The sequence below is a fragment of the Hylobates moloch genome, unplaced genomic scaffold (genome assembly GCF_009828535.3).
Source record: "Hylobates moloch isolate HMO894 unplaced genomic scaffold, HMol_V3 SCAFFOLD_10, whole genome shotgun sequence".
Lineage (NCBI taxonomy): Eukaryota > Metazoa > Chordata > Mammalia > Primates > Hylobatidae > Hylobates > Hylobates moloch.
Genome location: NW_026652285.1, coordinates 76445480 through 76458498, shown reverse-complemented (window position 1 = coordinate 76458498; position 13019 = coordinate 76445480). Strand labels below are relative to the sequence as shown.

At 36.2% G+C, this 13019-nt stretch overlaps 1 protein-coding gene and 1 long non-coding RNA gene across 2 annotated transcripts in view; both read right to left on the bottom strand.

Moving 5' to 3' along the window:
* Positions 1 to 12814, bottom strand: part of LOC116474235 (uncharacterized) — a 55021-nt gene extending 42207 nt beyond the window's left edge. Inside the window, exons 1-2 of the long non-coding RNA XR_009215188.1 lie at positions 12675 to 12814; positions 11672 to 11748 (exon numbers count right to left, since the gene is read on the bottom strand). This is a non-coding gene — a long non-coding RNA (uncharacterized LOC116474235). The remainder of the gene's footprint in view (positions 1 to 11671; positions 11749 to 12674) is intronic.
* Positions 5552 to 7715, bottom strand: LOC116474234 (E3 ubiquitin-protein ligase Topors-like). The gene is given in 5 exon segments (XM_032162669.2): positions 5552 to 6270; positions 6272 to 6316; positions 6318 to 7088; positions 7090 to 7307; positions 7310 to 7715. Coding segments are annotated over 5 exon segments (2100 nt in total). The 3' UTR covers positions 5552 to 5610.
* Positions 12815 to 13019: the final 205 nt, after the last annotated feature.

Genomic DNA, 13019 nt, shown 5'->3' with positions numbered 1-13019 from the left:
CAGTTAATACACTTAATTTGTGGTGGGTTAATTCTTGTGTTCAGACCAACCTGTGTTTTCTCATATGGTAAACCTTTAATAATGACAATAGTAATAATAGCTTGCTTATACTCTTTCTCACTCTGTCTCCTCTCCCCCACATATAAATGTATGTATGTATGTGTGTATATATATACCACTATGTGCCAGGCAGTGTTTTAAGAATTTTTAAAGAATTTTACACTTTATTGAATGCTCATAACCACCCTTTGGGTCAGACGCTATTGTTATCTCCATTCTATAGATGAGGAAATTGAGCAATAGAGGTTCTAAAACTTGACCAAAGTCATGTAGTTAATAAGCACAAAATAAGGATTTAACTCCTGGCAGTCTATCCCTGGAGTTTGTGCTTTTAGCCACTGTGCTATTCTGCTTCTATAAATGCTTTACAAAATCTTAATGGACCTCATAAACATACTCTACCAATGCATTTCTGCCTTGGTATATGCATTGATGTCTATTTCATGTATGGAATAGTCCATCTGTTTTTACACATATAATATAAAAGTTATATGGTGTATGTATGTTTTTTCTAAAAAGTAACTCATTCAAGTAGTAATAAATAAGGAATAACTATTTAAATTTATTAATTAGATTCTATTTACAGTACTGCCAACCTCAAATTTTTGTTTGACCTGAAATCTTATTTATTATAGTCGCCATTGTTGGCTACTACATAACAAACTTGTACTTAAAAATTTTGGTAGAAAAATAATTTATGGCTGGCATTCAGTCCTAAAACTGTTATTTTAAGGAAGTGCTTCTCAAAATATTCTGCATATAAATCTCCAGGGGATAATATTAAAATTCAATTTCTGGTTTGGGTTGGGGCCCATGATTCTGAATTTTTAGCAAGTAGCAAGTATCTTTTGATATAGTACACAAAGACTTTCATGTTAACCTGTAAGTGATTATCTACCTAAGGGCATCCTTTAGAATCTCCTTGGGCTTTACTTTGCCTGGGCACAGTTGATTGACTTTTAGGTTCTAATACAGAAGAAGTGACTGAAATGAATCACATTGGATTTCATGGCAAGGGTCCTTCTTGAGTCACTATTTCCTCATGATGCCTCCTACAACCACTGATCCTATTCAATTCATATGTAAATTTTTTTCTGTATCCTTCATCATCCATTTTTCCAGTCAGCATTAACTAAGCACTTACTATGTGCTAGGCTGGTCCTTTTCTTGAAGAAGTTCTCATTCTTAAGGGAGGGGTATGGGGAGAGTAAATTCAGACATGTAAGATAAAAATGGCAAAATAAGTATTTTTGGTTTTACAATAGAAGTTCAAGGGCACAGACTGCCCTATATATATATATATATAGGCAGGCAAATTACATAAATAAATGTGTAATACTAGAATGACAGAGCCGGGCACGGTGGCTCACACCTGTAATCCCAGCACTTTGGGAGGCCGAGGCGGGCGGATCACGAGGTCAGGAGATCGAGACCATCCTGGCTAACATGGTGAAACCCCGTCTCTACTAAATATACAAAAATTAGCCAGGCATGGTGGCGGGTGCCTGTAGTCCCAGCTACTCTGGAGGCTGAGGCAGGAGAATGGCGTGAACCCAGGAGGCGGAGCTTGCAGTGAGCTGAGATTGCGCCACTGCACTCCAGCCTGGGTGACAGAGCTAGACTCCGTCTCAAAAAAAAAAAAAAAGAAATAGAATGACAGTAGCAGTGTGGATTATTACCTGGGGAAAGAGAGCCCAGAGTCAGGAAAAGAGAGCCCAGAACCAGGGAAAGAAGTTAGGAGGATACTGTAAGTGTTCCACTGTGCACAGGTGGAAAGCCTTCTCTAAAATGTATCTGTGGGGATTGATAAATTCTCATTAGTTAAAAGATGCACAATGGAAAGCTATAAGTATTAATAATTCGTTCATTTTTATATTCACTCCTGACAATGACTTTCAAGTATCTTCAGACATCTCATTTCTCTTTACCTGCTTTTTATTAGACAGATAAAATATACCTTAAGGAGTATCACTCCAAAGAGCACTAGGGAATCAAGGACAGAGATAAAAACTCGCCCTGGACCTCCACGGTTTCAGCTGACTCACATGCCATAGAAGATATTGTGTGAACTGAGCCATATGTATTGAAAATCAGTCACCTGCCTACGCCCAGCTGGCTGAGATGAACCCTTTGGCATCAAAAGGACAATTCAAGGTGAACTTAGGAAAGAGGAATTGGTTTTTATTCTTATAAGTAAATAGAAGTGACCCTTTGGCACCTCATCCTGTACGATTATGTTAGTATTCTGGATTCTGAATGAAAAAGTGCTCTCAGTAGCAGAGAGGACTAGGTGTTTAACAGTTGTAACTATTTCTGAGTTAGATTTGAAAAACTCGGTCAACCAGAAGAAGCTATAAAAACGCAAAGCATGGGTAGTTAGAACTACAGTTTTACTCTCAGCTCTGTTGCTTGTTATGATATAATCTCTTTGAAACGCATTCCTTGTTGAGAAGATGAGCGTAATTAAGCCAACCTTACTCACTTTTTGTAATAGTAAAACGACATAGTGTTTGTGAATGTGTTCACCAGAGGATGTGAAAGATAGATAAATAAAAATGGCAACAACAACTAAAAAGTAGGTAGTACCAGGTTGTGGTTTAAGATCATTTACTCAAGTTGGGTCCATGTAGGTTTGAGTTCAAACCACTAAAGTTACTAGCTTTCCTCATTGATAAAATGTGGATGAAAGTACTGCCTCATAGAATTTGTATGTGTGTGTGTGTATATCATAAATAGTAAACTTTCAATATTTGTTATTGTTATCATTAAATATATATTCCCATCCGTGAAATGATGTTTCCATATTTAAGGATATGACATTTTTGATTCATTAGAAAATTCATTTGACTCTTTAATGAGTCTTGACATCTTTGAGATAGACTGGAATTTAGAAAACATCCAGTCAAACTTTTCACATTATTGGAATCCAGCCAAGCATGAACACTTCTAAGGATGAGAATTCCTTTTCTCTGTTGGCCTCTTTCCCACTCCTAAAGGAACCATATGACTAGTCTAATAGGAAAGGCTTTCTTTGATTAAGCAGAATCACCTTCCTGAAAATTTACCCTTAAAAGAAGCCAGATTTGCTCTCCAAATTATTTAGAAAAATACACTTTCCTAGAGAACAATCATTTGTGTATTTGAAGACATTGATATGTCTACTTTGATTTTCTCTACCAAGAGACATTCTTTACATCTTTGAATGCAGCCTAGTGTTACTGGCTCATAAGTATACTTTTGACTACAATAACAGTTTTACTTTCTTTTTTATAAACTGCTGCTAAATTGTAGTGTTCTGAACTACTATAATTGATTTCCTGTTTTTTCTAATTTCAGGGCTTTGCATATATTTCCATGAGTCTCTACCATGAAGGGTTTAGCTAATGGTTGATAGTAGAAAACTCACCTAATTTGATAAGAGGTTACATACCAAAAAAAGGAAATATGGCAATGTTTACAACTAAATTTACTGGAACACATATATTTCTGTTACATGCGTTTTCTAAGATTTCTTTAGAAACGTCTTTGTTCTTTTTCAAAAGTTAAGAAAGTAAATAAAATACTGTTTAAATATAACAAATTTGAATTTTGAGTCCTGTGCTAACTTTAGGTGCTTTGTGACTGCTGTAGACTCAGCCTGGTTTCATGCCTGTTTACAACTTGGCATCAGCTTCCCTTTTCAGCGTATCTCTCAGCATTTTCCAGCTATATTAGAAGCGCAGTTCTAGAAAATTTCATTTTTCTTCCCTTTCTTCAAGTCTTTCCTTTTTCTTGATAGCCCTTGCCAATAAATTCACCTGGTAAACTCCTACTCACTCTTTAGGACCATACCCATATATGACTTCCAAAAAGTCTTCAGAAACTTCCCCAAGACAATTATTGCTCCCTGTTCATTCTCTAACAGACTTCCATTGTGCCAATTCCCAGTGCCTTGCTTGATTGAAAGTGAATAAAATCCTGATTTAATAAAGAAGGCATACAGGAAATGTACTGACACAATACTTAGGGAGGGTTAAAATAATACAACCACATAAAAGATAGAATGACAGCTCAGGTTCTAGAAGATCCAAGTCATACTTCCAAGACTCTCTTTACCTGACTTGTCTCACTTTACTCTGTTAGCTTTCTCCTGTCTTACCTCAAACTGACTTTCTCATATTGAGAAATACAGCTCTTGATAGTATTAGGTTGGTGCAAAAGTAATTTTTGTCGTTACTTTTAATGGCAAAAACTGCAAATTCTTTTGCACCAACTTAATATCTAAACTTTAAATTTCTCACCATGTGCTAACAGGGAAAAAGAATGACCCTTTTGCTCAGAACCAGTTTGAGAAATATCGGGGAAATACTATATTGTGTGGCCAGAGGGGCAAAATACTGATTAGCTTGGCTTAATCACCATCACTGAGCCATGGTACTATAGATGGAGAATCAGAGTTATCTAAAAGAAAAAAAAGTGGCATCTAATGAAGACATCTGGATGTCAGGGCATGTGGAGGTGCAGTTTTTGAGAGAGGGTGATCATAAAAGGTGTGCCAAAAATTCCATAAATGCTCATTTTTACCTATTTATTTACATCTGTTTTGCTAACTAGGCTGTGAAATACTTTAAGGCAATGCCTATACCTTAAGACAATGACCCTGCCTTTATTTTCCAGGGACTAAAAATGCATTAGGTCTAAAACTTAATAGACCTCAATAGATATTAATATTTTTTAAACAACTGATATGATCTGGCTCTGTGTCCCCATCCAAATTTTATCTTGAATTGTAATCCAAATTGTAATTCCCACATGTTGGGGGAGGGACCTTGTGAGAGGTGAATATATCATGGGGGCAGTGTCCCCATGCTGTTCTCATGACAGTGAGTGAGTTCTCATGAGATGTGATGGTTTTATAAGGGGCATTCCCCACCTTTGCTCTGCACTTCTCTCTCCTGCAGCCATGTGAAGAAGGATGTGTTTGCTTCCCCTTCTGCCATGATTGTAAGTTTCCTGAGGCCTCCCCAGGCATGCTGAATTGTGAGTCAATTAAACCTCTTTCCTTGATAAATTATCCAATCTCAGGCAGTTCTTTATAGCAGTGTGAGAACAAACTAATACAATAACACACGTGTTTAGTAACATACTTATGAATAATTTGTGTTAGGAAACTTTTACTGTTAGTATAATCTTCAGGGTGTTCAGAACTTTGAACAGTCAATCTTTACAGTTAAATCTAGGAACAAAAAATAAATCAAATATTTTAATAATTTATTTCATAAGAAAAAAGTAGGGAGAAATATTTACATATATGACCAATTTAATGATTTGCATTTGTCTCCAAAGTCAACTTTGAATTTAATAACCAGGCTTTTACTTTCAGTTATAAAGCGATGTGATAAATCTTTTCAGTAATGTTTTTAGATTATATTCATACTCTTTGAATGTATGAATAACTAGCTTGGTGGCTAGTTTAGTAGACTGATACGACTTTTAAAACAATTTGCACCTATGTTTCTGATAGTATGTCTCTTTTGTATTCTTTCATGACCCAATGAATATTCTGAAGATTCAAATGCTGTTTTTGGTGGATTTGCCTCCTGCAGGAGGGTGCACACTCAGACCACTCATCTGTCTTATATCATCCAGATTGCCCAATTCATCACTGACGTCCTCTGTGGTGTGTATGTCTAAATAATGGCATTTGGTTTTTCTGTGCCTAACTGCTCTGGTTCTTCCAGCTCTAGGAAATGTAGTTTCTTGCTTTATCTCCTGTTTACTTGGGGATCTGTGTTTCTGGAGCTGTAGGCATGTGGGACTGTTACAGCATCTTCCTGCTTGGGAAGCACCTTCACTTTTAGAAGGACACTTGCATCTCTTCCCAGCAGTTGAAGAAAGCTTCATGTATTGGACTGTGGTTGAAGATGGCCTCCCATAGTCTGATTCATTGCCATGGGCATGCTTTTCTTTTGAGGGCTCACTGCATATATTCTGGGTGAAGTGTTCACTTCTGTGACTTCCTCTCAGAGAGAAATTACTCGATTCTCTGCTTACCGATCTCTTTCTAGATCCAACACACCAGGATTTGGATCTGTGAGTATTGGACCTTGATCGTCTTTGGATTCTTCTCCTGGAGTGTGAACCAATTTCTACAAATTGGGAGGGTTGTCTACACTTCATCCTCTTTTTTCTGAAAGAACTCAGTTTCCTGTCATCTCTCTTAGGAGAAAAAGGCATTTTCTGAAATGCAACTCCAAGAGGGGTCTCTCTCTCTCTCTGGATTTGCAACTTTTCAAGGATCTTTCTCTGGACAATCTTTGAAAGGTCTTTGGTGAAGAATCTGAGTATTTGTTATTTTCTTCTTCTTTTTTCTGAAAGTTTATCTTCTGGCCGAGGCTCAAACCCTTTCTTTCTCTTAAACTATATTTCTGTGGTTGCACCTGATTAGAAATTGCTGGGGTACTGAAGGTGTGTGCAGTTGTGTCACCCTTTCCCAGATCGTGGACATGATCAGGAAACAACTTTATCCCTTCTGTCTTTTTCTCTTGAACTTTTTTTTTGCAATTCAGTAAGCCTGGGCACCTTTCCCTTGGAGTAGCCCACTTCTGGAGTATATTATTCATAGAAATGATGCTTTTGTGGTCACCTGATTCTGCTTTGTCGTCGATTCCACCACAGGTTTTGCTTACTGTTTTATCACAGACTGGTGGGATTTCAGATTTCTTCAACGAAGGGTTACCATTTGGAAACTGTTTCAAGCCTGACACGGGCCTCTCCTCTTTATTCCATTGACCCTGGGTATTTTTAGACTGCTTTGTATTATGTTGAGATATCAGTAGAGTGTGATCCTTAGGCAGAGGTGAAACAGGAGCTGATACAAGGGGCTTCTTGTTTACACATGGTGAAGCAGGAGAACACTGATAGATGGCTTGCTGGTCATAGGTCTCCATGTTGTAAGGTGAATGAACAAAACTAATAAACTCATGTAGGAAATGGTGTGTGTGTTGTAAGAGATAAGGTTCCAGGAGGTGAATGAAGGACTCACTCACTGTCCAAGTCTCATTCTGTCATGTGATGGAGGATGGTGGTTAGGATGTTCTTCACAGTGTAGCCATAATCTCCAAAAACAGCTGTTAGTTCCTGTTTCAGCCAGGGAAGCAGCAGGTGTAGGCAACCAGGGTTTCTTTTAAAATAATTAGCTGTAAAGTGCTTTTGAGGTTTATAGCCTCGAATATGCGTCACCCAAATTCCAGAATAATACAGAGCTTAACCACCTGATCTCTAAAGTAGCTCAGGGACATGGAGTTTGGTTGGAACTTCCCACTATCCCCAAACTCCCTCAGTAACTCATGGATAGTCCACTCTCTCAATGGCTTGATTTTCCTTTTGATATCCTCAAGGCTCAAAATTAGATGATCGTTTTGAGAAGACTCCACATAGCTTTCCTCGTCTGAGGGAAGAACTACTGAATCTTCTTTGTTACCACTCTCTGGCTTGGTGGGACAACACTGAGAAGGAAAGCACTGCATGCTAGAAGAAAGCATGGATTTCTTCCTTAATCTTGAATGTAAAGAGCCATTACCACTCTCGTTGGAACAGGGGTTCCAATCAGACTCATTCTGAGGACCCTCCCAACAATTAGGACACTCACAGTCAGATGAGAGATCTAATGACATTGCTATTGTATTGGATTATATTTCACAGTTGAATATGAGAAAAATTGGCTCAAATCAATTCCTCACTTGCCATGAAAAATGTCTTTTAAAAGCACTCCATTCATGTTTTCATAATACATTTTATCTCCGTGGAATAAATGCTAGAATAAAGTTAAGAAACAAACTATTCCTCAGAGTAATAATAATATGCTCATAAAACCCAATGTAGATAAGGCAATGGGGATACAGGCATAGATTTTCTTTTTCTCTCTCAAATTAGTTGGTGCAAACTCTGAACAGCAAATTAGAAATAAACATCAAAATTAAAGTACCATATTATTTGACTTAGCAATTCCAATTCTATAAATTTAATCTAGCTGTTGGAACCATAAATATATGTAACTTATATATATATGTGTGTGTGTGTGTGTGTGTGTGTATATATATGTTGACTTTGTTTTTGTAATAACAAGAAACTGAAAACAACTTAAATATCCATCAGTAGGGGACTTGTTAAATAAATGATATTTCATTCATAGTATTTAATATTATGCAGCCATTCAAAACATGAGGCAAAGTACATGTTAATATAAGAAGATTGCTGAATACATTTTTTTCTTTTTTTTATTATACTTTAAGTTTTAGGGTACATGTGCACATGTGCAGGTTTGTTACATATGTATACATGTGCCATGTTGGTGTGCTGCACCCATTAACTCGTCATTTAGCATTAGGTATATCTCCTAATGCTATTATATTTTTAAGTGAAAAAGTTTATATAGAAGTATGAAAGACTGTTATAAACTCTTAAACAGTAAGCATTAATTTCTGTTAGTATTGTGAACTCAAAACATGAAAAATTTTTCTATTAGGAATAACAAAATAATGCTAGCTATAATAATTATGTATATATACACACACACATATATGTGAGTGTGTGTGTGAAAGTGTGTGTGTGCGTGCATGTACATTAAAGAACCAGAGATAAATAGGAATCCAGAAAAGGAAGTGAGTTCTAATACCGCTAGTTACCCATATCTGGTGTTCTTGAGCTTTAATTCCGATAGAACTGATAGTTGTAGATGATCAGAGACAAAGAATGGACTCTGTTGAGGGATAAATATTTAATAGGAAACCCCTCCCTAAATCTGTGTATCCAAATGTTTACAGCCTCACAAAAAGGCGAATTTGAAAAAAAAAAACCACCCCACAAAAGAGTTAACAAGAAATCTTAGAACAGCTGTAACTAGAAACAAGTAAGTGTGTTTGCAGACTAAATTTAAACAATCAGTTTTCTTAAAAATCTCAAGGGAATAATTTATTTTGAGTTCCATACTGATCCCAGGCAACTGGTATAGGCAAACCCAAATTTTCTCCGGAGGAATGCAGCTTAAACCCAGGTCTCATGACACATTTCCCATAAATTAGTTCACAATAAAAAATCACCACCAACAAAAAAAAATCGGTCATCATATGCATTAGTCCACAGAAATAACAGAGAGCAAATTTGGCTCCTAAAAGAATTGCAAAATGATACACTGAATATGTTCAAGCAAATAAAGGTGTTTTGAAAGTGTTATCAGAAAAGAGTGTATAAAACATGACATAAGGAATTTCAAACATAACCAGATAGGATTTCAAGAAATAAAAATATAAATATTGAAATTTTAAAATGAATGGATGAAATAAACACAAAATAGACATAGATGAAGAGAGTTATTAGTGTATTAAGATTCAGACCTGAAAGAATGCATAGAATGCATCACGGAGAGAAAAAGAGATGGAAATTTGGAAGATAAAGACGACTTTTAATTCAGACTGTTTAAGATTTTTAGGAAATAATAGAGAAAATGAAGGAAAGATGATATTCAAACAGATCTATTTAACAACTTTCTGGAATGTGTAAAATATGTAAATCATCAGTTTCAGATTATGATAAATTCCAAGTATAATAACTAAAAAGAAATCCACTCTAAAATAGATCAAAGTAAAACTGTTGTACACCAAAGATGAAGTGACTGCCCAGTTGTAATCATATAAATCAAACAAAAAAAGAATATATCTTCAAAGTACTGATTAAAGCAAACTTATCTTCCTGGAAATATATATCCAATGAAAGTGCCTTTCAAGGATTAGGTCAAAATTGGAATTTTGAGAGAAAGACATTTGTGAGAAACTAAACCCCAAAAAAGTTAAAAACCAACCAACCCTTTCTAAAAGAACATATGAAAGATGTAGTTCAGAAGGAAAATTATACAAAAATGACTATGGAAGGAATTGATGAGATGAAATACAAAATGATAAACAAAAATGGTAAACATATGGATCAATCTAAGCAAGACATGTATAAAACAATATTATAAATGTCTATATTGTGGGATTAAAACAAAAATAAAGCTCTAATATGAAAAAAATAAAAGTTGGAAGGTGAGTAATTGAACTCAAAACATTTTAAAGTTTTTGTTTGATTATGAAGAAAGCTTAAGATATGTCTTAAATTTAGACAGTTAAATATGTACATTAAAATGTCTACAGTAACCACTAAAATAATAGAAATGGGCTATATTCAAACTTGTAATAAGGAGAGACAGTGGAATTAAAGCGGAAAACATCAATGAAATTCAATATAAAAATAAAATAAGCAAATTGAATAATGAATAAAATAGAATTTCATATGTAAATTTTAAAATAATAAATGTAAAATTTAAATGGACATTCTTATGGGGCAAAACTATTTGTAAAGAAAGCAATGGAAAAGACGAACCCTGAAATGAAGACAGTGTTTCCCACCAGGTGTTAGGGAGATAAATGCCATCAAGAAGAGAAATGCAGAGGTCTTCAAAGGTGGTAGATGTGTTCTATTCCTTAGCCAAGGGGGTGGGTATTATGCATTTACTTCATTGTTACTATTTAAAACTTATATATGTTACAAATCTTTTGTATTATTTAATATTTAATTAAATTTTTAATTCAAGAAGGATATACACAGCATAAGTTTGAGTATACACAGACAATTTCCGGACAGCTATACAAAAGATGCCAATATAGATATAGGTGGTTGAATTTGATGTAAGGACAGGAAAACAAAGCTTACAAATAATTTTCAACTTATACTCACAATATAATTTTTAAAACCATTCACACGTATTTTTTTTCCTAATTAAAAAACTAGCTAAAAATAAAATCATATATCACATAAAATACATCTTGAAATCTTAGTCTACATATTTTGAGCATTTTGGGCTGGCATGTTTGATGAAAAATTGCTCACATTTTTATGTAATTAATATTTTTCATTTAGTCTGACTTCTCATTATCTGTGACATTTTTCCATGATGGAATCTACTTCTAGTTTTTTATTTTTATTTTTATTTTTTGAGACGGAGTCTCACTCTTTCACCTAGGCTGGAGTGCAGTAGCACCATCTTGGCTCACTGCATTCCCTGCCTCCCAGGTTCAAGCGATTCTCCTGCCTCTACCTCATGAGTAGCTGGGATTATAGGCGCCTGCCACCATGCCCGGCTAATTTTTGTATTTTTAGTAGAGACAGGGTTTCACCATGTTGGCCAGGCTGTTCTCGAACTCCTGACCTCAAGTGATCTGCCTGCCTCGGCCTTCCAAAGTGCTGAGATCACAGGTGTGAGCCACCACACCTGGAAAACTTCTAGTTTTTAAACTCATAGAATACTAGAGTTGGAAAGAACTTCAGAGATCATATTGTGTAGTAGTTTTCAAGGCTTTTGAAGGCAAAGAACTCTTGTAATAAAATCATACTGTGCGACATGTTAAACATAACTCAGTCCTATCTCTAGCTCCCAACTTCCTCAGCACTGCCCACCTCACCCCATGCATGGTTCTCCAATACAGCTCCACTAAATTATTAGGGTCGCCATGGAGTTTAGGTTTACAAAACTCTTGTCTACTTCACATCTAACTAGTGCAGAAATCTCTTATATAACCCCATGGCAGATTGTTACCTGGTTTCTGTTCCAATTCTTCCTCACAGCTTTAGGTATTCTTAGACATGGTTCATTCCATTTCACTGCAGCTTGGTCTGGGGAGAAAGACGTTTTCCTTGCCGCTAGCTAAAAATCTTTTGTTATATAACTTCAAATTACTAGCCCAAATGGTGTCCTGGCTTTAATTTCTCATTCTTCTCCCTAGCCACACTAATCCCTTCCACCAAACTATGAGAGCCTCTCACATGTGAAGGCAGTTACCTTATGGCCCCACACAACACAACCCTCTGACCCTAGCAACTGGGGTCTCTGTCCTGGCCTCCTCAGTTTGGAACTACCTTAGGATCTCTTCCATCTGTGCCCTTTCACAGAGGGGAGGAGCTGATGAAACCAAAAGTTTAGGCTATCTGTACTACCTCGTCCCCATAGATGGTCCTTCTGTTTTCTAGAATTCCTAAATTTCTTGCCTAAACAGTCCTTCTACGGCCTGCACTAACCACATTCTAGGTCAATCCTCAAGGGCAGACCACATGGCCAACATATACAAACCTAGACTAGAGAGGTGGACATGAGGTAAGTGGATGGAATTTATCAATGGAGACTGGAGTGCAAGAAGCTACTTATGATGCTAGATATAAAAGGGACAGGATGCAGATAATGAGGTTTTCCATTTGTACTTTTACCTCACCCCCCACAAATATTAAGAGCAAGCCTACTCTCAAAACTTTTATTTTTCCAATCTTTTCATTTCTACTGCCTTCAAGTTCATTTTTATGATAGCTAATCCAATTCCTGCTAATACTAGGTTGCCAAATTAAAAATAGCCTGTGTCTAGATCCCTCCAAGTTAAACAGTTTTAGTGAATTATTAATTTTTAAGCAAATATAGCCAAGCTGATTGCCTAACTTCCATCCCTTCCGTTAAAGTTTCAAGCCATCCTTTCCAGAGGTAATGCTTTCACCAAGTCTTCATTCACTTTGAAAGTAAAAATGAAAGAAATTACATTATTTAGCAAATTTACCTCATGGAGGATTTGGAGGTATCCACAGTCATTTGAGCCTTAGCTTGCTGGATTAATTTGGTTGTAGTGAATCACCTCTGTTTTGTTTGCCTTAGAGACAGAATTTAGAACACAGGGCAAGTTCTGCTATGGTCTAGGCAAAGAGAGAGCTCTAAGATTTCCATGAAGTTTGGCATATGTTGTTTCCCAGCACTGTCCCAAGTGCCTTTAAGATGCAATCCTGAATAAAATGGGATTCAAATCCATGACTTAGAGGTTGCCAGAACTCTTTGTTTTAGTAGACCAATCAGAGCCAATGTTCTAACAAGTAGTCTGATTCAGAAGACAGCAACAGTGCTTGATGGA